The 24,377-nt window shown below is 40.0% G+C and overlaps 2 protein-coding genes across 4 annotated transcripts in view; both read right to left on the bottom strand.

Annotated features, from left to right (window-relative positions):
* The window catches only part of LOC146456769 (NLR family CARD domain-containing protein 4-like), a 151,169-nt gene that overhangs the window by 90,846 nt on the left and 35,946 nt on the right, over positions 1 to 24,377 (bottom strand). The window contains exons 9-10 of one of the 3 annotated variants that reach the window (XM_085092762.1): positions 22,038 to 22,193; positions 21,228 to 21,312 (exon numbers count right to left, since the gene is read on the bottom strand). The exons of 1 other annotated variant lie outside the window; for it this stretch is intronic. In XM_085092762.1, coding sequence (XP_084948888.1) covers positions 22,077 to 22,193 — 117 coding nt within the window. In that variant the 3' untranslated portion in view covers positions 21,228 to 21,312; positions 22,038 to 22,076. Of the gene's footprint in view, positions 1 to 21,227; positions 21,313 to 21,870; positions 22,194 to 24,377 lie in introns of those variants that run through there. One more of the 3 variants, XM_085092761.1, reaches the window with a different exon arrangement.
* LOC146456772 (SH3 and cysteine-rich domain-containing protein-like) lies at positions 8,678 to 11,679 on the bottom strand. The gene is made up of 5 exons (XM_085092791.1): positions 11,574 to 11,679; positions 10,983 to 11,034; positions 10,291 to 10,338; positions 9,653 to 9,739; positions 8,678 to 9,267 (listed from the first exon to the last, which is right to left on the bottom strand). Exons 1-5 carry the CDS (start codon positions 11,618 to 11,620, stop codon positions 9,151 to 9,153), a joined length of 351 nt encoding a protein of 116 aa, XP_084948917.1. The 5' UTR covers positions 11,621 to 11,679; the 3' UTR covers positions 8,678 to 9,150.

Below are 24,377 nucleotides of genomic sequence, written 5' to 3'. Positions count from 1 at the left end.
GGGCCCTGGATAGTTTGACACCATAGTATAGATTCAATAGTAAATGTGAGTCAGGTCTGTATCTGTGTGGCTTGGTCATTCTGTTATCATAATGCAATTCTGGAAAAATTTCATTAGTAGCGTAACGCAATAATTATGTTGCTATCTTTCTGACTATAGAACTATTCAATTAGCTCAAAATATAAAATGTTAAAATATCAGCGAGGTTTACAATGTCAATAAATGAGGCTTGTTATTAAGACTTGCTGGATTTCTTGTATTAAGCTTAAGCTGAAAATATAATTATTCCCTTGACTGTGGGTAACCATTCAAAATAATGCTTGGATTGGCAATGAACAAAACATCCCACGTGAAAGCCTTCATGTACAGTTTTTCAAAGAGTTGTATTAAAAATACTCAAAGTTGTCTTCTATTACTCATTTTTTACTCAGCATCCTCCATCCTGTTCTCCCAAATACTATTTCACACGACTCTTTCTACAGGGTTCCACTAAAATTAAACCACAAAACCACAGGATCAAACAAACTGTCAATTATCTTGCAGAGATATAGCTGGGTTCATATGTGGCATAATTCAAAACAACCAAGCATGAGAAACCACATCATACACACCAACATCATTGTCGCCAATGCCTTAGGATTGATTATTACTCTGTTAGTATGTTTCGAAACTGTGAGCAAACAGTCCTTTGGTATATTTTCAACTTGTCAAGAATACTAGCAGTTCTAACTTGGAGGCATCATTCTTTAGCAAAACAAGATTAACTGAAATATTTAATTTGAATAACTTCACACACATTTCCTTTAATAACTGGTATAAAATTTTAAGTTTTCATACGGAGTGCTTAGAATTTGCTCACTCAAGAAAAATCTTAACCTTGAGAAGCTGCAGGGCTGTCAACCTCACACGCCTTCAAATATGGAGAATATCACTTCCCCGGCCAGCAATAACAAAGCGTCTGACAGAGGCTTCTCATCAAGGCCAAATTCACGGGTTCAGTGAGGAGGGGGAAGGGGAGACGTACATTAAACAGTGAAAGTGAAAGTGAGAAGTGATCATCGCAGTGAATTTTCCAATTTATGCAATTGGAAATTGGAAGCCTGAAAAAAATTCAGGCTTCAACGGGATTCGAACCCGTGACCTCCGCGTTACCGGTGCGATGCTCTACCATCTGAGCTATGAAGCCACACATTGGGAGCAAGGTCAATTGTAGGTTCCCATTTTCCCGTGAGAGGAGTGAAACGATGTAAAGTATATGAAATAATTCATATATGAACTGCGGATATAGATGAAAGTGAAAGTGAGAAGTGATCATCGCAGTGAATTTTCCAATTTATGCAATTGGAAATTGGAAGCCTGAAAAAATTCAGGCTTCAACGGGATTCGAACCCGTGACCTCCGCGTTACCGGTGCGATGCTCTACCATCTGAGCTATGAAGCCACACATTGGGAGCAAGGTCAATTGTAGGTTCCCATTTTCCCGTGAGAGGAGTGAAACGATGTAAAGTATATGAAATAATTCATATATGATTTCATATATGATTCCAATTTCCAATTGCATAAATTGGAAAATTCACTGCGATGATCACTTCTCACTTTCACTTTCATCTATATCCGCAGTTCATATATGAATTATTTCATATACTTTACAACATTAAACAGTATCAGAAACAACGCTAAACATTTCAAAAGATCAGAGACAAAGGAGGAGAAATCAGGTATCCCATGAGTCTCCGCGAAAAATTATCGACTAGAAGGTGTAAAGTATCGATGCGAAGGCGAGCGCGCAGTCCGAAATCGACTGAATTTCAAGTGGCTATTTTTCCTTATTCAGGATCTGAGAATGTAAGGTAAATCGTTTTGTGTATTGCTTTGGCAATTAAGTTCAAGCTTTCATTACAATTTCGCAGCTAATTTGCCTAAGAATAAAGAAAAACATACAATTGTTTGGAGTGGTACATGTATGCATGATCGACTCGCTTTGTTCGTTCGCGGCTCTCAAATGCTTGACCCAAATTTGACCCTAGCGAGTTCAATCCTGGGTACATTAGCGTGAAATCTTGCCTGTTGATGCTCGAATAGTATCTCCTTTGAATTTTATTCAAGGTCCCCTTAAGTCCCCATGTTTTGAAGGAATTTGTGTTCGTTGAAGTTTGCCTAAATTGGCGCCAAACATGTAAACAACTGCATAATGCTTTTATAGTAACTGCTTTTGAACGATCACTCGTTTTCCCGGTCGAAATGAACAGTACTTTAAGCACGATTCTGTTCGGTTCTATTCGTGTAAGGACATTAAGTGGTGACATAAATGCTTCCTTTTAAGTCGATATTCAAGCAAACAGTAAATGCATGGAAGAAGTCGAAGAAGAGTCGAGTGGCAAGCGGCCGTTCAATGTTTCTGATCGCACAAACAAGCAAAGAAGCCGCTCTCGTAAGTCTTTTGGAAAACTAACGTGTCCCATGACCATTAGAAACCGACAACAGGCTAAGTTTGACGAATTGACATAACTCTGACTGTCTAAATCTAAGCAATTCACGTAAAGCAATGGCGACGGAGAGGGCAGCTCCGCGCTCACTCCGAGAAGTCCCATCGCAAATGCCAGATCACGTATCAACATCGAGTTGATAATATAGTTGGAAGCGAGGCATTGTGGGATACCTGAATTTTCCTCCTTTGATCAGAGACATAAATCTGGAGACCATAAAATACAGCTCAAAATCTGGAGACCAGGAGATACAGTTCAAAATCTGGAGACTTCCGGATTATCCAGGAGACTTGACAGCCCTGAAGCTGCCTAATAGTACCTGTAACATGCATTAAAATGATGACTATACAAAGGTACAGTATAAAGTATTGATATTTATAAGCATGTTTCATTTTGAGGCTAGAAGTCTGTAACTCACATAGCACACATACAATGCTAATAACAATGTGATGTCCAAGGACCATGGCAAAGTTGATACAACATTATAAAGAACAAACTTGTAAATAAAAATTTTTGGATGCCCAGACCAATGTCAGTCTTCAGGGGTAAAATAATGTCAATCACATGTCTCTCGGCAAAGACCATGAAAGCATTTCAAGCATAAGGAATAACAGAAAATGATGTAAAAAATGCAATGGGATCTAATTTAAGCATATCAAAAATTAAAGAGTAAATGAACTAGTCAAATTCCATCACGTTTCTTGGGTTGAAGTGGGTGGGGGGGGGGGGGGGGGAAGAGATTTCAACTGAGGTAGGTGTTACACACTGGATAATTTGAAAATTCACCTTGTGAACTAAGACATGTACATGTATTTAGTTTTCAATGTCTCAAAGTGCGGGCTAGCTACAACCACTTAACCACCCCCCCTCCCCAGCCCCTCCATGGGTCGCTGAGTAAAGCCAATATCCAATGAAAAGACAATGCATTGGTGTTCAACATGTTTAGTCGATTAGACTTTGGCTCTGATAATTTGCTTGGTGTTTTCTCTTGGAGTGAATACATTGGAAGTTGTTGAATAAAGCCAGATTTTATCCTTTTTAACAACATGCAACATGTGGACCTGCCTCAACATCACAATTGAAGGGTTGGATGCATAACTGCCTTATTTTGAATGTTAGGCTGTTTTTTTTCCTGGACTCGTCTCAATTTTTGCACGTGGGCTGTTTTAGAGAACAAACATTCTCCTGTATTTTTTTCCGCCGGTTTGCTCTTCGTTTGCGAAAAATAAGGTATGCAAAAATCTCAGTTTTCCTAGAGGCATCTTTTGGAGATCTTTTGTTGAACGAGAAACAAAAGAAACCTTTTGTTTTGTTGAACAATGAAGTCAGCGAATTTGAACTGTGTTCATCACTGGCTTAATTAAATATTACTCAATTCAGTTGGATTCTGGTGAGGGAATGTCATGGGATTAATGGACCATTCTGGTCTTGAAAACGGGTAAGCACACTCATAAATTGGTAGGTTTAAAATTAAAAAGGGTATGCTGTTCCACATAGGTTGAACTAAAGAGCTTACATAAAAAAAACTTGTCTCCTCAAAAACAAATTTTTGAGTTAACGAAAAAAAATCATTTCATTTTAAAAATATATCGGGATTTCTATACGTGGTATAGCGAAGATATTGACGATGGAACTCATGGAAGCAGGGATAAAAACTCAGCGTGCCACAAATGTAGACCTACAGTAGGTAGACCTGTGGACTTGCGGGCTTGTAGACATGCAGACTTGGAGGTTTGAAGGCTTGCCGACCTGCATACTTCTGGATTTTCGCGACTTTGGAATTTAGGGACCAATCGTTTATTACGTCCTAGGGGGGTGTATGAAATCGAGTGTATGAAAATTTTACTCCCCCCATTCCAATGGAGCTGGTTGCTGATTCACTGGCCCGTGGCTTTACAATATAATCCTCTGTGGAGGCACATGTTGTTTGAGAAATTTTACGACTACTTGAGCAACGCGGATCTACAAAATTTTTTGCTATTCCAACTTTGAACTCGGATATTTCGATAACCAATCAAAATATCGAAAACGCCTGATTAATGTACATGTCTTGTGAATAACGCCGTCTCACTATTTCGTTCTTGACAGGCGTTCCATATCCGATAAATTCAATCCAACTGAAGTCTCGGTCGTTGGCGAGTTTACCCGATCCTGATATTTAAGAATACAAAAAAACCGCTAAAATTGTATCTTTGTCAGAAACTACCCTTTACTTTGGTGTCCATTGCTCTATAGTTTGAAAACGTTTTCTCAAAACTGGCACACGAACGAGTTTTGTTCCTGAAGGACAACTGTGAAAGGAGGAAGACTAGGCAGTATATTTAAAGCGTACGAAGAGGACATGTTGTGGAATGGCAGAGGTTGCAAGCACGATGTTATTAAATAATATCGTGCTTGCAACCTCCGCCATTCCACAACATGTCATGTCATCATTGTCATGTTGGGAAAGGCCAGTATGTTGAGTCTGCAAGTCTGCAAGTCTGCGAGTCTGCGGGTCTGCAGTTTGCATTTGTCGCACATCGAGAAAAACTTCCCTGCTTACGATCAAACGACGGTTTGCAATGTAAGCGTATAACATGTTTACTCAACCATTGTTGTTAGTAGTAGTTATTAGGGGAAAATGTGACAAAATTAGCTTCTATCACGTACCTCGCCGTCGCAGTCGTGTTCTGTGCGGTCCAAGATTACCCGTATTTCCCTGCTCTTCAGAAGTCATACACGTTAGTAGCCCAAACAAGGTGCACAAAAGGGAAGCCTACATCAACACACAACAGAAGCTTACAGTTTTGCCATGCCAAGGAATGCACGCTGACTAAAAGCCAAATATGGTTGTTCGCCTAGCTCTTGATGACCCCACAGGCAACCCAAGCGCGAAATAAGAGGAATAAATGACACGTACGCGAACGCGAACGTGACTCTTGCCTTCGAGGGGTGTTGTGTTACAAAGATTCGATTTACAAAGGTTTGTATGGGAAATTTACGGGTTTGATTTAAATACCTAAAATTTAATGTTCTGTGAATAAAACTGCCTTACCTTGTATCCGTGTTGTACTCTTTGTTGTTTCCCTGCGTTGAGGCCTTTTTGAAGCGTTTTCAGCGAGTTAGCGCCGGTGGTGGTGCCGGTGGCGCCGGTGGTGGTGACCACTAGTGGATTGAAGAGATTGCTGTCCTCTAAATCCCAACTGTTCGGCACTGATTCTCTTAGAATTGAACCTCCAAACAACCACCCAAAATGACAGAGGTCGCTAGCCCAATGTGGAGCCGTACCCACCCCTCGAAGAAAAACGTTTTTCTTCGGGGGGTGGGTACGTACGGCTACACATAAGCTGAGGTCGCTCACAAGCATCCCCTCACAGCGTGGCCGGGCACTTATTTATTTATTTATTTATTTATTTAATTTTTTTTGTTTCAGGCGAGCGGAGGCAAGTCACGCGCGACGGGAGGGGAGGGGATAGAGGGGGGTGCCAGAGCAATCAACCACACGAGAGCAAAATGAAATTGTAATAGATTGGCACCTACTAAGGTTTTTGCATCTGAATCTTTTTCACCTGTATTTTGACTGTATGTTCTTCAAAAAAAATGCAGTTGTTATTTCAACAGAAAAATATCAATTCCCAACACGAAAAACCTGTCTTGTCCAATCGTGGGGATAGGGGGGAGGATTTGTAGTCCTAGCTGTAAATTCTGTCGCATGGTTGACTATGTTTGATCACGTGTTCATTTAAGTTTACGCATAGTGGTTCTGCAGCCTGACAAATTTCTTTGTTATATGTTTTTGTTAACATTTTTGGCCTTGATAGTGCACAGTCGACAATAGATTTTGAAACGTGTTGGAGCCGAACTGAACAGTAGAAACGTTCCTGTTTAAGACATTCAGCTGTAGCGTGAACATTCAAACAAAGGATTGTTCATCGTCATGGCCCTTCCAACATCAATTGCAGCACCATTGTTTTCATGCATGGCAAAGTTTCATAACCAGTCTCTCAATTAACTCTGGTTTACTGTATCATTTTATTCTCCGTTGAAATATACAAAAGGAATGCATATTTGTGTACGAGTAGGTAAAATACATATATTGGACTTAACATTTGGCTGTCTTTAACGTTTCTCGGGATACTTGAATTCGTGACGTGTACACATATAGGATTTGTTATGATTTTCCGCCGTTCCATCTTTTAGGATTTGTGGTAATTTTCCGTCGTTCCATCTTTAAGGATTTGTGGTGATTTTAAGCCATTCCTCCATTCCGTGTTTTAAGGTCCTCCTTCTATGATTATTTGCAGGCATCGGGGAGGAGAACCATTGGCCGCCCTCAGCCGCGACACTAGGATGTGTGTAAGAGAGAAATGAAGGTTCTCGACATTGACGCTGAGTCTTGGGAGGGCCTTGCAGCTGACCACGCGAAGAGGAGAAGCACCCTGCAGCACCAACACTTAGAGACAGAGAAGGAGAAGCTGATGAACGTAGCAGAGGACAAGCATGTCCACAGGAACGATAGCCTCCTACGCAGACGTTCTTAGGGGTTCGTCACGCGTTCCTGCCCCACGAACGTGGGGCAGGAACGCGTGACGAACCCCTAAAGAACGTCTGCGTGGGAGGCTACAGGAACGAGCGCTGCAATTACAACGGTTCAGAGCTCGAGACTACCTACAAATGCGACTTTTATAAACAGAGCAAATATTTTATTACTTTGTACATGGTCTGTTTATTTTGCATCAGTTTGTAAAAGGTTAACAATACAAATCTTTTTTACTCCCTTTTTGAAAACACTTTTAGAAAACGTAAACTTCAATTCTCGCCTTCTGCGTAGCTCTATCTTTATTATGCAATCGAAATTTTCAACTTGCGATTTCTGGGGCCAAAACTTTGGAATGCAATCCTGAGTTGTTTCAATAATTTGTAGCTCTATCAATTGGCCCACATCACCATTCCAGCGGGTCTACCGATACACATAAAAAAACTTGTGAAAAAAAAAAGCAACAACAACAACATCACCGTCCCTAGAGTGTCCCGGGATGTCCCGATGTGTTTTGCGCTGTTATGGACGTCAAATCGCGAACCCGAGGGATCCCAGGGTGACCTTATGTGTCTAAAAGATTGATGTTCACCGTGGACAAATGCCCGTGTAAGCTCAAAAGGAGAGCAACTAACGATCTAATAATGACAATCTGCTTTTCCAGCTTGGAATCTAAGTAAAAAGAAAATCACACAGTAAATCTACCCATGATGATATAATTTAATTACCAGCATTGACACAGCAGGTCGAATTGGATACTGGAAGGTTTACAGAGTCCTTTCTTTTTACATGTTACAGATCTTTTTCACCGTGAAAACCATTACATCATATATATTCCTGTAAGTGTTACAAACCATCTTTTTAGACCACATGCTGTCTTGCTTTGCGAAATTCAACTTCGCAAAGCATTTCAAAATTATTGAACGCAATTTAATTCGGAGAAACAAGTTCCACAGCTTTCTTTTTCGATTCTTGGTTAATGGTCTCACGTTTTGATGCATTCTGTTTCATGTTTAGTGAAACTCAGGCAGTCTCCAACAATGAATCATAGATTACAAGGCTATTACGAAGTGTATTTATCCTACTCGGTCGAGGTATAATGGCCACCAAGCGAGCTAGATATCTGCTATTGATTGAGTCTCGCGGATGAATAAAATGAACTGAAACCTTTTGAAACCAGTACTGAAAAAAGAGTACGGGAAAACAACAGACGCGCTAGGTGGTATTTCTATTGTTTGTTTGTTGTTTACGTTATTTATGTCCTGTCTCTAGTCAGTTTCCTGAAACGAAATAATACGTTTCCCTAATATTAGAAGCTATATAAAAACGCTCCCTCTTAAAAGGACTTCTTCACCTTAAGAATAAGCTTTTCGTTGCGTAAATTAATGCGCCATTTTTGCTGTGTTTAGTGAACGTCCTGAGATCTCGGCAAACCAAGCAAGCTCGGCTCATGTCATCGGCCCCATAGAAACAAATTATCTTGTTTGAGGTGAACATGAAATCCAAGAAATCCAGATCAGTATGATTGATTTTCCCAAACGAAAACACCCGCGACAACCTTAGAGTTTGACGGTAACTGGCGTAGCTCAAGGCTTCTCTTTGTTTGACGGTTACTGGCGTAGCTCAAGGCTTCACTTTGTTTAACGGTAACTGACGTAGCTCAAGGCTTCTCTTTGTTTAACGGTAACTGGCGTAGCTCAAGGCTTCTCTTTGTTCGACGGTTACTGGCGTAGCCTAAGGCTTCTCTTTGTTTGACGGTAACTGGCGTAGCTCAAGGCTTCTCTTTGTTCGACGGTTACTGGCGTAGCTCAAGGCTTCTCTTTGTTTGACGGTAACTGGCGTAGCTCAAGGCTTCTCTTTGTTTGACGGTAACTGGCGTAGCTCAAGGCTTCTCTTTGTTCGACGGTTACTGGCGTAGCTCAAGGCTTCTCTTTGTTTGACGGTAACTGGCGTAGCTCAAGGCTTCTCTTTGTTTGACGGTAACTGGCGTAGCTCAAGGCTTCTCTTTGTTTAACGGTTACTGGCGTAGCTCAAGGCTTCTCTTTGTTTGACGGTAACTGGCGTAGCTCAAGGCTTCTCTTTGTTTGACGGTAACTGGCGTAGCTCAAGGCTTCTCTTTGATCTCTTCATTTTTGCATGCAGCTATTACTAATCCGGGCCATTATTGCTAAGCTCTTCGACATATGACGCTGGGAATGCTCCTTCCACAGATCCTGTCCTACCGACGATCCAACCATTGCCTTCATTTCTGACTTGAACGACAATCTACAACAACAAGAGAAAACCATCTAAAGTTTGCCATAAAACTCTATCATTTCTTCAGTATTGTTTTGTTTTGTAATTTGAACTGCTTGTTGTCCTTCCAACAGCCACCTTTACTAAGAGTCTTTTTTACGGTGACAAGCTCGCAACAGCTTCTCTTTCATTCGGATACAAGCTTGCTGTTTCTTGTGTTCTTTTCCAGCACAGCCCGGTTATGGCAAATAACGCAAAGAGGAACTCAAAGAGCACTAGAGTGTTTTTTAAAACAGCAGCGAATAATCAAAAGAGAGAAACAAACTGATCGCTCGCTGAAAAGAAAAGTTGTCAGTCAATTTGCACTGTTACATTCGCATGAATTGAGCCTGTTCTAACGCAACCATCTGCTGACCTGATTCGCTTGAATCGTCAGCTCATCTCCTTCCTGACCATTGAAATCGAAAAGGCAACGGAGAATAACGTCATCTGGCGAAATGACCTACAGCAGAGAAAAAGGAACAAATGTGAGTCAGTGCCTTTGGTGTCATTATGCAGGCGTACAGAACAGAAGAATACACTGCTATTTGCATTTTGTCACGTCCGATGTTAACGTCCGATGCCAAGTAGTTAGGTTCCAGCTTTTTTGGTTTCTGTGCCACTTTTTCTGAGGCCTTCACGGTCATCCGATGATGTAGCCACGTGACTCGAGGCGGACTGGCCGCAGTGAATCCACTGTACGGAAAAAAAAGGCAACTGGTACATACCCCTCCCCTCCCCTCCCCCCAAAAAATTCGCACGAACTGGGCCTGTTCTCACGCCACAAACTTCTGACATGATTCGGTTGAATCGTCAGCTTCTGAAGGGGTTGGGTGGGTTGGTGGGTCGGGGTAGGAGGGGGCACGTAAAAGCGCATTCAAATGAATATAATTACACCGGCCTCTACCCCTACCCCCTCCCTGCATCTGTGCAAAATGCACAGAATACACTATCCTTGTTTACTATTGTTGTGTTACATTTTCGCTGTTTACGATTAAACACAACAAAGATTACCTGCACATACGATGCTGGAAAGAATCCTGTCTGGCTTTTACTTGTGCCCTTAAAACAAATAATAGTGTTAGTTTATGTGACCTCAACGATATCAATGGAGGTTGCTGGCTAATCATGATGGAGTTAAAACCTGATAAAAACAAATCAGTTAAACTGACCAGTTAATTGAATCCACACAAAATCAAAACGAACCTCAAATAACGATTTCAAACCATAGAAAGCCCTGGTGTCAGGAGCTTGAGTTAATTGAGAGCGCAATTTCGTTGGCGCTAATACGTGACGTGACTGACAGGCGCCGACGACATTGTGTGCTAGTATAACTCAAGCGCCTGACGAGACACCATGCTATAAAGCACAGCCTTACTGGGGACTCTTTAGGTTCGATTACCAGCCCCGAGGGATCCGAGGGACCCCCTCTCACGAATGTTAACGAAGCTGTTCAAAGCAGAAGACAATTCGCGCCACTGGTTTCTAGTTTTAGATTAGTTTCAAAGCTCTTAAAGCCGTCACTGAAATCTTTTACTCTGCCACTTTGACTCTCGAGACTGCTTAAACAGGAAAATTGTACATATGAATCAGAAATATGGAAAAAGATAAATCTTAGAGAAGAAATAATCTGCTGCAAGATTTAACGGGGAGGACAATTTTTAGAGACGATCAGGAAAACTGATAAAAATACAAATTAGTCTTACCTCCCACCAGTTTTCATCTGCGCTGTTAATAACTTTTATTTTATCACCAGCACTGCAACATGGAAAAAAAATACTTTGTTGTACAAGAAAACGCCAGCCACCTTCTGAAGACATATTTGTGAAAGTTTATAGAGCGTGATCTGTTCGGATGGTTGAGGTGAATATTTTGGTCGGAGAAAGCGTTAGGTAATAGAATTTTATTCCCCGAAGGAATTTACTAACTGTTGTTGGTTTTAAGAAAATGTTGGCTGACCTTTTTTCGTATTTTAATCACATATTTGCCACTTCGAAAACGAAAGGAATTAGTCTTCCAGAGTAACGAAATTTTTAGTGGATATCATCCAAAGAAAACTGTAGATTTTTTATACAACTAAATCCGAATTTACAATTGAACCGTTTGGTGCCCTGAAGGAGAACGATATCAATGTATTACTTAAATTACAGCTAGACTTGGGATTGAATATACAAATTGTGACTGAATTTCGAGTATGTGCAGCTTTAATTTACTACTGAAGAATTTGATTGGATTGTCGATGATTATCAATTGTCGATTATTATTAAAAATGGTAACACATCAGTGCTTTCTATAACCTGTTATCGGGCCTAATTCTTAGCAGTTCTCTTGTTTTCTCTTGCATGGATACTCAGTCGTTTCAGGTTTCCATGGGAATGGAGCGAATGGTTAACAAAGCGAAACGAAAATACGGCCTGGTGGCATGTTCCAAAGTCAACAGTTTTCACTGATTGTAGCGAAAACTTGAACAACAAAACAAAACCAAGGCAAGCAAAAAAGAAATGGAAATCCATTAACTCACCATAATTTAAGGTCACCATCATTCTCTCCTTCGAAATCGTAAAGCGCTACACAGCATTTCTGAAATAAAAACACCATTTTGCCGCTTAGTAAGCCACATTGAATTGAGGACAAGTGGCGGAGAGAAAACTGAATGAAAATTGGATGAAAATGTTTTTCCAGTAGACAGGAATATAATACAGTGCTCTGAAAATTAAACTTCAGAGCCCAGTTGTTCAAAGCCCGATTAAGCTAATCCTGGTTTTACGTGAAATTTGATTCAAGTTTAATTACTAATCAATATATATTTTTCCAAAATATTTTTGCCCTTCAGTTTTGACTTAGACTTTTCTTTACCTTTAGCTAAACATCAGTTTTGACTTAGACTTTTCTTTACCTTTAGCTAAACATCAGTTTTGACTTAAACTTTTCTTTACCTTCAGCTAAAAATCGGCTTTTAAAAACATTTTTAACGAGCGAGATACAAACCTCGGTTAATTTTTAATTGGAGATTAGCGTAAATCGCCTTTCGAACAACCGGGCTCAGGAATCTGGGTCCCCTAATATGGACGAATAAAACAAACAACTACCTATGTTAAGCAATCACAGTGGCAAAGTCGATGAAAATTACCTCTTACTAACCGAGTCCCACACTGTAAGTTACGGACCGAGGTTTTTCCTGTTAATTTAGGCGCTTGGGCCATAAATCAACGAGAAAAAAACGAGGATCCGTAACTTACAGTGCGGACAGAGAAAACGAGGTTACTAATAAATATCATCTCTACGGGTTAATCGGGCGCTCGGAAAAGGAAACTAGCTGAATTCAAGGGAAATTTAGCGGGCCGTACAGTGAAATACGGCCCGCAAAATTGACCAATCACCGCGCGTACTAACTTAGAGATAAAATAACGTGCCTTACCGAAGACCAATTTAACTTACGTTCTTTAAATAACGTAGTTCATGATTACTTAATTTTGTTAATTTGTTTCATCTGGCGAACGTTTTTTAGTTCGTTGGGGTACTTCAGTGAAAGCGAAATGAAGTTCATCTTCATATGTTTACCTTCGTAAATGAAGCTAGTAAGTAAACAGTTCCAGGCTACGCGCCATTAGTTCGAACCTTCGACAATCTCTCCACCCGCCCCCCCTCTCCACCCTCCCCAGTGAGGGGCTTCGTTGAAGTTTTGAATTGATCGGTGCATTATTTCACAATGTACATTCTTGAATATACTGTTTGCGGTTTGTAGAAGTCATTCCTAAACTTTTAGAGCTAAGCAAAAGCATGGCATCTGTCTGTAAGAGCAAGTTGTCCACAAGTTGAGACGGATAGTTATACATCTCCAAAATTCTTACCATTCCTGAGGAAGGAATCATTTCCTCTGCAGTATCAGAAGCCAGAAAGAGAAAAAAACGTCTGTGAGTTCTGTGTCAAAGAAAAAAAAAATTACGACATACTCAAACGGTTCGTTTCGGTGAAATATCCCCTGTTTGGAAGGACTGACATAACCCGGCTCAAAAATTCGGATCAAAATTGTAAAGAACGATAAACTGGCGACTAGCATTTTCTTCAGCGAAAGCTCAAACTTTGGCAAGGCTGAAAACTAGTTCCCTTTGTATTCGGAGGTGAAAATACCTAATCAAAAGCGCAAAAAGGCCAGCTAGCATCTTCGGGAAGCCAACAACAGCTCGTACATTCGGCAATAAGATTCCGCACCCAAATTTTTTTTACAATTTAGGTTTTCAGATCAAACTGTGTTAGCTCACACAAATTTGCCTCCTAAAAGGCTGTTAAATGACTGGGGAATGAAGAAAACAACGTTTTAACAATTTTGTTTTAATGCTCTCGTTGGGTGTCAATGGAAGATTTCCTGAGATCCGCATGGCGCACGTTTTCACCACTGTACTGATAAAACTCAAGCTACAGAAAACTGATAGTAATACTAAAACGAGAAGTTTCAAGCGAGGCAAGGAAATATGGAAGACAGGAAAAAGTACGGAAGCTTACCTGAAAAAGATCAATTTTTACTTTCAAGGACAAAGTTAAAGTATGCCGGCGCTTTTATCAGAGGAAACGCGATTATAACAACAAGGACACTCATTTGAATATTTCATCATCTTTCATTCCTCTCCTTTTTGTTACCGTAAAAACCGTCGTCTGCTCTGTACGCAGGTAAGGATGCTGTTGGACCCAAAGCCCTTCTGTGAGGGGGTGGGGTGGGAGCATCGTCCACATCACTGTACACAGGGCCATCAGAGTCATCTTCCTGGTTACGCTGTATACGCAGCGACTGTCCCTTTGTATTTGACTGTAAAAGAGAAACCACCAACGGAGTCAAGTCACACAGCCCCACGCTTACATACATTAGAGGCCTTTAGATTCTTGTATGAGTACGAATAAGAGATTTGAACAATGATAGCTAAGCCCTTTTGTTATTCTAAAAAGAAGAGATTTACGTACGTTCCAAAGACTTGTTTTTTCCACTTTGCCGTTCTCACAAAATCCTGTCATGACGACGGCCATCTCTTTTTCCCGCCAAAATGACCCTGGTTCACTCGCGCGCGCTAATTTCGTAGTCGTACTTGTACTCGCACTAGAACTTAGGTCTCTATCAGCTGGGATTCTACTCCAGTTTCTATTAAAGGAGTGCCACTACAATAACTTATCCCTGGATTCTCTTCACAGGAAGGGAAGCTAATCTGTTATAAGGTTGTGATCCCAAGGGGGTACCCTTTCAAATTTTTAGTAACGGAGCGGTACGGTGGGAGATGGGGATGAGCAACTCGCCTCTTGCAAACCAAATCCATTTTGTAAATTCTTGAAGAAATTCATCAGGCTAGTTAAGAAGATAAACAGTCGATTTAAATGTTCTTATATCAAAGCCAGCCATCTTTATCAAAACTTTGATAAAGATGGCCGACAGTCATCGAAACTGTCAGCATCAATACTGGCTATGATATAAGAACATTTAAATCGACTCCTAATCCACTTCAGATACGAATTTCCTTACCAAACTTTTCACCAAAACATATAATATATTCGCTACCCATTTTAGATATTATCCCTAACAAGACGCTTATTTTCAGATTGATAACATTTTCAGAATAAAACAGCTCAAAATCCACACTCTATACGCAATAAATTAATAATAATATGAGCTACAATCAGTATAAAGACAGGAAAAAATCTCTTTGGAATTTAAGTCTTGGGTCCATTCTTGCACAATGATAGCTTTAAGCCAGACCAAAACCAATTGTGACTTGTCCCATGCATTTTCCAGTGCTTGGCACTGGTTACACGCATTTGTTCTGATTTCTGATTGCTTCATTGTTCAACTTCTGTGGCATTTCCGTATGATAGGTTATCTGATGAGCTACGAACAAAAAACTCATATTTCACAACACATTGAATAATAAATTGTTCCATCTCATTCTGGGTACTGTAGATAGTTTAATGCTCTCTTGCAACAACTTTGACTATAATGTGTTTGCTAGACTTTTGTTTTTTTTCTTTTCGTCCGCTTCATTTTTTTCTTGGTTTCGGTTTACTTTGTTTTTAGCACATGACCATCCATGCTCTTTTGTAAAAGAGCAATTTTTGAAGGAGCCATCGCAAAACCAATGTAAGTGATGATATGGCCTTGGCATCCAAACTTCTCTGAATTTACTCTAATTTGGCATGCATACAGGCTGGTTCTTGTGTCAGAAACATAATTGGTAAGCACTGGAAGGGAAAGTTCAGAACGTCCTTGGACATTTACTTAGAATTACATGAGGTCAATTTCCGGTTAGCCTAAATAGCACTCGGGGGGGGGGGGGGGGGGATAGGATATGTAGCCAAAAAATGGTGAGTTCTGGCAGCGAGTCATCGATTGTTTAGTGGTTAAGATCACGGCCTGGTGATGGCACATGACAATCCCGCTATTTTTATAGACATAGAAAAATGATTTATACTTTGTGTATGAAGATTTGAAGAGGGAAAGGGCACTGATCTATGACAACAAGTACTTTCCAACATAGTTCCATGTTAACTTTTTAATTTGCAAACGAGGGCTTGAATTTGACTTAAGCCTAAAACTTGACAGAAGCTGGCAACTGTTAACTGATGTTCGAAATGACTCCCTTAGCCAAAGTAGAGCCTACAGACTTGCAATAATGTTTACTTAGAACTTTGTTTGGCTTTAAATGGAGAAGAAAAGAAATCATTTCAAATATCACTTGACAGTTCGTTTAGTTTTCAGGCTAAAGTCATGGGCTTGTTGGGTGAATTCAAGCCCTCCAATCACAACGAAAACATGGAACTATGTAAATTCTGACACAAGGACCAGTTTGTATGCATGCCAATTAGGGTAAACTCGAGAAATTTGGATGCCAAGGCCAAATCACCACCTACGATGGTTTGCAAAGGTTCCTTCAATTGAAATTTCTTACTATAATCCAGTTTATAACTTAAGAAAATTCACTTGTGAGATCTTGATTGTAAAGCAGTATAGTTATTAACAAAGATGAAAAAAATACATGTGAACAAAAAACACATTTAATAATTGAATTATTTTATTTAAAGCTAACTACAGTCGAACCTCCCTTTGCAACCACCTCTCGTAAGCGACCACCTCTCATTAGCGACCACTTTTCCAAAATACAAAAAGTTTTCAAGTCAAATCACTATAGATGGAACCTCTCGTAGGCGACCACCTCTCGTAAGCGACCACCTCTCGTAAACGACCACTTTTAGAGATGATCGTTTAATATATTCAATTGTTTTGAACCTCCCGTAAGCGACCACTTGAAACACAATCTGCTGTATCTCTCAATTGAAAAGAGTCTCGTTGTAACATATTGGCCACATCATTACAGCGGACGCCGTAAATCGCACAGTCGGAGCTACCGGAAGTGTCTCCTGATATAGCTTAGCAATGAAACAATTGATAAAATACCGTGCACTATACTGTACACTGAAATAAACTTTACATTGAATTCCTTGTAGGAGAGTCCAGCGCATTGAGCTGTCGCGCAATGTGTAATAATTTAATACTTTATGTCAGTGCACGTTTTAAGCCTTAACTAAACTGACACACGCGGCCTCCGAGAGAATAAAGTGCATTGAATTGTCCTACAGCAGTTTATTGTTAGCTCCAAACTTATCGACGCACAAGTGTGGGATTGTTTTGCAACCTACACGCCTGCTGGTGTTTTTAATGTGTGTAACCACGTACATCACAGGTTTTATAAAAGAGTTGTTAACTTTTTGCTTATGTTCCGTTCCCTGAAAAATTTAGACAGTACCACCTGGAGTAATAAAAGAGTCAAGTTTCTTCACAAGAATTGCCTCAATCGCTGTATTAAGTAATTTGTGAGATACAAACAATAATCACCATAGACCCTTACATTTTTTGCCTTGAATAATCATGGACCAGTCCTAGTATACTTGTAGCTAAGAAAAGTTATTACTATGGGTTTCGATAAGCACTGGCAGAAGGGTCAGGTCTCTGCAATTACCATATGTAAATTACCTGAAATTTAGACCCCCTGGGGTCTGACCTCTGGTAACCGACCACCTCCCGTAAGCTACCACGTATCCTTGACATTATGGGTGGTCGCTTACGGGAGGTTCGACTGTATGCATAAAACTATGAATTCAAAGCACTTCTTTAAATTATTGAATTTAGATCCACCTTTCTTTTAACTGTTTTAGGGACTACACAGCTTCTTAATCCTTTTTAATCGATGGCCGGATTACTTTGTACATACTTTATAAATTCCATTAGATCGCTGATGGCTGTAGCTACAGCTGGTGCAATAACGTTGACAGTTCAATACGCATTCTCGTATGTCAAATGGCCAGTTGATTACGATTAGCCCAAAGTTAGCCTACGAGCAGGCTCTGTATTAAATCAGCCTCGAGCAGCGAGCGAACCAAACCGTGACAGGATTGCTCCCGCCCTAATCCTCTCGCGGTTCGCTTGGCTTGCCGCTCCTCGCTCACCAAATTCATGTCTCGTGAGAAACCTTTTCCTGGCAGTTTGGATGGTAACTTACAGGTGCCCGACTGCAGCAAACTGGAATTAATTATGAGCCAATCAATGATGTTACTACACTGCACGTGACCTTATGAACTTAATCAAAGAAGGCTGTGTTTCATAAAGGAGCGCATTTTCTTGCATGCCGGCTATAACTGATACCGTCAGGTGTAACCGAAAAACAATTTTTTCCATCTGTCAATCATAGAAGTCTTCATCAAATTATTATTTCTTTTTGGGGTCGCGACGGGCCAAGAGATAAGACTTCGGGCCACGAGTTATTGTTCTCGCTCTCGTTTTTTGTACTTGGCTGGTACGAGTTACGTTTTCTGTTGCGTTATTAAATTCCTTAAATTCTCGGCCGCGTTCTTTGTTTTCGGGCCGTGAGGAGTGTTTACAATATGCGAGCCAGACGAGCGAGGCATGAACAAAACATGCGAGGCATGAACAACCCCAACATAAACTGCTAACCGTTTAGCTAACCGGGGAGTTATTTAAGCTAACCTAAGTGCTATTTAGGCTAACTGGAGTGCTCTTTAGGCTAACCGGAGTGTTTTTTAGGCAAACCTGAGTGCCTCAAGCTTAGTCTTGTTTAACCGAAAATTTGGCCACTAAATCAGTCTATGACCTCGCGGTTCAAGATAGATAAAGATGTCTCACGTTGACTATAGAAAAACAATCAATGTAGAAATGGTTTCTGTCTTCAAATAAAAGGTGAATAACAAATGCTTTCCCCTGAATTTCGTTTAAAAATATAAACAGCGAAACATTGAAAAACGTACAAGGATGTTAACGTACGCGTGATGCGTAACGTTACTCTAGATCCCGGGGCGGGGGGGGGGGGGGGGGGGCGGTACTCAACATATGCTTGGGTAGGGAGGTGGGGCACGGGCGTTCAAACCCTGACCGGAACCTGTTCTCCGATTTCCCTATCCCGTTTAAGACAGAATTCAAAATTGTCAGGCCCTTTCTAAGACATTTAACCCCAAATCACACCCTGATTAAGACTAGAATGAAATAAGAATACACTAGTTTCTTACTGTATTTTAATGCATTGGCAATCACAATCTGTTTAAGCCATTAGGTCATGTAGGGATACCCTGTTTAAGACAGAAAGTGATGAAATAGAGTAGATACCCCTTTCAAGACAAAAAGGGAGTACCCCCCCCCCCCCCGGGTCTAGATCATACCGAAAATTACGATCCGTCATTGACCCGGCGTCACATACATATTAGGACCGTACAAATGGTTTCTGTCTCTAAACGAAATGTGAAAACGTAAGGATTAAAGCCCGGGGATTATAAAAAGCATTCGTATGACAAATGTCTTTTTCCCCTGTATTTCACTCTGACTGCAAGAAATGCAATTCTATCTGGTGGTTACTTATTGCCTCACTATATCTCTGTATCTATCTATTTGGTAGCCTGCGAGCAAGCTCTCTTGGGGGTGGGGGGCGGAAGGGGGAAAGAGGAGAAAGCTTGCTCGCAGGCTATCTATTTGGGGGAATTGGCGATGCTGGAGGTTATCACTGTTAAAAGATTGTAGGCTTTACGCACCACACAGTCAAATATGGCCCGAGTATAAGCTGGAAACAGCTTCTTGTTCTTTAACAAATATCTGCTCTTATTATACCATACTCAGTTTAAGCAATAATAACGGGATTTCGGATGATCTAACTCCCCCTCCCCCCCCCCTCCCTCCCAATCCCACTTTTGCACTTGTTAGAAACACTAATGATTTATAATATCGGTAATCACCTTCCCCACGTATGTTCTTACATTTCATGTTAGTGGGGGGGGGCCCCCCCACATGTTACGATACAACCTTATGTAAAAAGCAACCGATCAAATCAGCGAGCTGCTATAAACTCACTTTTAGTTTTGTTCGGAAGAAATTCGCTGTTTAACCGACGCCCTCACGAAAACAACTGACGCAAGGAAACTTACAACTTACAACACCACGACCACAACGACAAGGGCATTGCAAGACGAACCGGCTGCAATAGTTGTTAGTTGATGAAACCTAACCCGCAGTGTTGGAAAACGACCAAAACTAGTCTACTTTTCCTACAGCTCTCAGTGAGAATTAGCGTCGCGACAATATTAAGGTGCGAGATGCCGAGTATTAAAACAGGTTGGTCGTTTCATAAACATAGCAAAATAAGTTGAATTGTTCGGCATACATTCTGTGAAAATGCTCGTCAGCGTTTTGTTGCAGGAAAAAATTGGTCCGTACAAGGGAGACTTAGGTTGTGAGAATCGGGTCAGATGCAAACATTTCAATCGATATTTCTGTAAGAGTAAACATTCATTGAAAGGTACACTGCAAAACTTAAAACTGAGGAATAAGCTAAAGATGGCTGAATGTTTGAGAAGAAAACTATCACGAAATATTGTGCTTTTGGAACGTAACTAATTAACAAATAAACAAAATAGTCATCAATATTGATTTATTTGTAAACAGTAAAATGAAACTATACACTTGTATTTATGATTTGTATCACAGCAAAACATGCATGATTTATGTACAATAAATAATATCGCTGCACTATCGGCTTCACTTCTAGCCTGAGATATTTTCACTACAAATCCCAACTTTTCGTCATTATTGGGTATGCTAATTATATACATAAAGTCTATTCACATTTTGTACTGTTGCTTCGGGATACGAAATCACGGCATCCAATTATTCTAATGTGGGCCAACAATTCTGGCTCAGAATTGAAGAGGAAAATTCCCGTCTTGTGTTTACGAAACCTCGAAATTAATCATTACACATCAAAGATGTACAAAACAACACTGGAAAAAAGTACGAAAATGCAACACGGACGAACTGACCTATTATTTTGCTCATCAAACTACTGTTTTCTAACGGTTTCGTTGAATTGTTCTGAATTCTGATCGCTACTGTTTATCTTAAAATGTTTATCGAAATCCTATAAACTCGCAAACTATACAATATTTCGTATAAATGTTTTCTGGTTCTACCTTGTTGATCGAGTGCTGTACCCTAAACACTTTCACACACTTTGTTCTACACGGTTGCTTTTTGGTGCAAATTTTTCTCGCACTATTGTTGCGCTTGAGCCATAAACTAGCGGCGATTTCAGTAAAATTTGGGCTCGATTCAACTGCGATGTTTCCTGCGATTCACTGCAATTTTCCTAAAATCGCCACCAAGTTCTATGAGGTTTCCAACTCTGCGATATCTCGGTGACAAATCGCGTCCAAATCGCACTGAGATCGCCGCTAGTTTACACTTCAAATCTTCATCGCGAGCTCGAGCGCAACAAAAACACTGTCCAAAAAATTGCACACAAAATCACTAACTTCTTTATCAATTTGAACATGTGTTCTGAGCTGGCTATTGCCTGGATCAGCAAAAACTAAGGATGACACAACCGCGAAGTGAAAATTAATGAAGGTCGATTCCCACTGTCGCGTTATTTTACATGCCTTACCGCGCGTGAATGTACGTGTGTAAACAAATCGAGAGAAAAAAAACATATGGGCAGCTTACGTCTGTGGAAAAAATTAAACCTGGTTCAATTTTTTTTAACAGAAGTAACTCGTCCATACGTTTTGTCAAGCTTGAATTACGCACAATTCACGCCCGTTTGAATGCGCGTAAAATTCGGCAACTACTGTACATCAAGCTGAGATGTAAAAAGCAACCTTATTGAAAATCTGTTTAAGCATAAAAGAGGGAACTTAAGCCGGCGACACACTAAGCGAATTCGTTCGCCAATCGCGGCGAATTTGATCGCAGGCGATTTTTGCCGGCTCCGATTGATGCAGATACACCGTAAAACAAAATATTTAATGAGCAAAAATAATCGCAATAGTCATGTCAAAAACTTCGTAACATTTTCGTCACTGAGCACGTTTCACAAGTCCGGACGACATTTTTAATTTCTTCCAAATTTTTTCCAACCTTACTTAACTCCAAAAGTTCCTGGTTCAGAACACAACAGAAACACCAGTGTTTATTTACCTCGGGGTTTCAATTGGCTTTTCCACTAAATTAAGGACGTTGAAGCGCATTTTGCTTGATGTTTCATTTGTACTTTGAATATTTGCGTTTTTGATGGCAGATGCAAAACAAAAATTATAACTCAATTTTGCTATGATTTGATTGTTGATATCGAAAAACTTTAGTCCGCCCAGTGCCTACGGGGTCTCAGTTACATTTGTACTGTAGTTTTGTGGCTTAAGGGAGGTCAGTGAGCTTCTGGTCTCTTGGTTACCTGTCCAAACTGTGCGGCTGATTCTCCTTGAGTTATGTTTTATCCAGTTTCTTCAGTGTCTTCTTCGTATTCAGTGCTCCTGCCAGGAAACCTTCCCCGCTCTTTCAATTCATCCTCTGTGCGCAGTCGAGATCTCCGAGTATCCACATCCCAGCACTGACAGTAGAAAAAAAGCAACATATGAGAGATCAAGAAAAGTTACTTGCACGATTGTTAAGCTGTGTCTATCAGATAACACCACTGAATAAGAACACATTGGAAATCAATAAAGGTCATAACACGAAAGGCGACTGCATAAATGGGACGATTAATATTTGGTAAATCTTTTCCAAGCTTCAAGATAATGGCTATGGCGAAATATTGAAATTAAAGCGAAAGAGAAAATAATATTTGCGAGGATTGGGGAGAAGGTAAGCTTCACGTCTTGCGAAATTCAAATTACGTATATTAACTATTTCATTCAGTCGTTTTTTTTTTTTTTGGATCATACAAAAGAAACCGCTGCTTTAATTATTAATAACAATTTGTACCCCAGCTAATAACATGTACCAAAGAAGAGATGCTAAGACAAGGCCATTATCATTTTTAACACTTACAAAAGATCGAAAAAACGTTTTTTGATAACTTTAAATAAAATATTACAAGCACAACAACCGTCAATTGTAATGATAAACGTTGGAAAAAAAACATAACTTCATCCGGCAAAGAAACCAACTGGTATCTTTTTAAGCTTGAATTTTTCAGCAAAGATACAAAATGATAACGAGTTTGTGAAACCATTTGCGCTCAAATTCGACAATATCAATGCGTCGTACATTTTATCGAAGGGTGTTATTAAAACCCAGTTACAGTTTTTAATAGATTTTCGGATTCCATTCAACAAAATAAAACGTTTGCCACCACATTCAGCAGCTTCATGGCCAGCCTCCTACTTCATACATCGCTTAGCTTGCAAAATATTTCATGTAGTGAACTTCAAACGTTTTTAAAACTAAAAGAATTGTTTGCTCTGTTGCCTTGAAATCCTGTCACATAATCATTTCATTGGGTTTTCTTTGACCAACTTTACCCGCCATGTTTGAAAACAGTGGGTTGTCTGTTCTCTGAGTTATAATAACCGCTATAAACTGAAGGCTGATAAATGTTGTACTAATTGTGCAAAATAAGTTAAAGTTCCAAAAACGCTCCACCTTTTCGGTTCTATTTTCTTTTCATGTACAAGATGAAATAAGAAAGTAATAGGTGCGGCGGAATCGGTTTTTACGGAAACTTTTGCATGTCCCTTGGCGTCCGTATCAACCTGTTTCTCAGAATAAACGTCACGGATACATGTTTCATCAATATAAACACTCAAGAACACATCAAAACAACAGGACGATGATTAACCTTGTTAACTGTACTACACAAAGAAACCTTACGCTCATTCAAACAGTCTTGCACTCACCGGCATACAAGAAACATTTTTTCAGGAGGGATGAATTAAGTTAATTTGCCCGAATGAAACTTGTTGGTAGCTTGTACAGAGAGAAGGTGGTGTCGGGGCTGCGCATTAAGCGAGTGATCGTAAAGCAGGGTTTCAATGTAATGTGACAAAAAAAATGTATATCTTGTAAAACAGTGTTCAAATCTCTACCGGTCTTAAAACGCAGCGTTGCCAAAATTATCAAGGAGAAAATTGTTTCCAATTCCGCAGTGAAGCATGCCATTCCGTTCCGAAACTGAATTAGTTGGGAATCATTTCGGCTCCGGCTAGCGTGAAAAAATTGGGGATCATTTCAGTTCCGAGGGCTATACAGATAATCAGCATGTGCTTTACAATTGAGGATCGTGTGGTTATTTGTTCTGCAATGCGCTGGCAAAAGTGCTGCTTTGTGTAACCAACATTTTATTCAAGAGCTTAAGCTATCACTCGAAGTAAAAAGTAAACTTTTATTTATATTCAGCTTTCAATGTTAATTGCCTTTAGTCTTCACAAAGATCTTACGAAAACATCGAAACGATGATTCCAGCTATTTTGATGCTTCAACAAGCAACTTGATATTTGAAAAAAAAAAAGAGGCAAAAAAGTATCTATATCGTTAAATTTTCTCGCAAAATAAAAAAATAAAAATAAAACAACAGGACTGTGACTGCGGTAACCCTTACCTCACAGATTGAGCGAGCAATGCTTTACATGTATGTACACAGAGACGAGCTCGAACAATAATCTCTAAGAATGTCCAGGTATTCTTTTCCATTAACTTTTTTTTTCACCACGTTTTACCATCCACCTTTTACTATCCACAATCGAGTCTCTATTTTTACTTCCCAAGAGCGAACGCACCCCACGAACATTTCATT

Source organism: Pavona decussata, unplaced genomic scaffold (assembly GCF_977016875.1).
Source record: "Pavona decussata unplaced genomic scaffold, jaPavDecu1.1 SCAFFOLD_254, whole genome shotgun sequence".
Classification (NCBI taxonomy): domain Eukaryota; kingdom Metazoa; phylum Cnidaria; class Anthozoa; order Scleractinia; family Agariciidae; genus Pavona; species Pavona decussata.
The sequence above is the reverse complement of the archived record's forward strand: the minus strand, read 5'-3'. Positions and strand labels throughout refer to the sequence as shown.

What these genes read in the sequence shown, in the direction of transcription:
- LOC146456772 (XM_085092791.1), bottom strand. Translation starts at nt 11,620, where the DNA reads ATGCAAGAGAAAACAAGAGAACTGCTAAGAATTAGGCCCGATAACAG. An exon ending in TTCCAGCATCGTATGTGCAG is followed by an intron (nt 9,740 to 10,290) that starts GTAATCTTTGTT and finishes TCTCTGCTGTAG; the next exon opens with GTCATTTCGCCAGATGACGT. An exon ending in TGACGATTCAAGCGAATCAG is followed by an intron (nt 9,268 to 9,652) that starts GTCAGCAGATGG and finishes TTGTTGTTGTAG; the next exon opens with ATTGTCGTTCAAGTCAGAAA.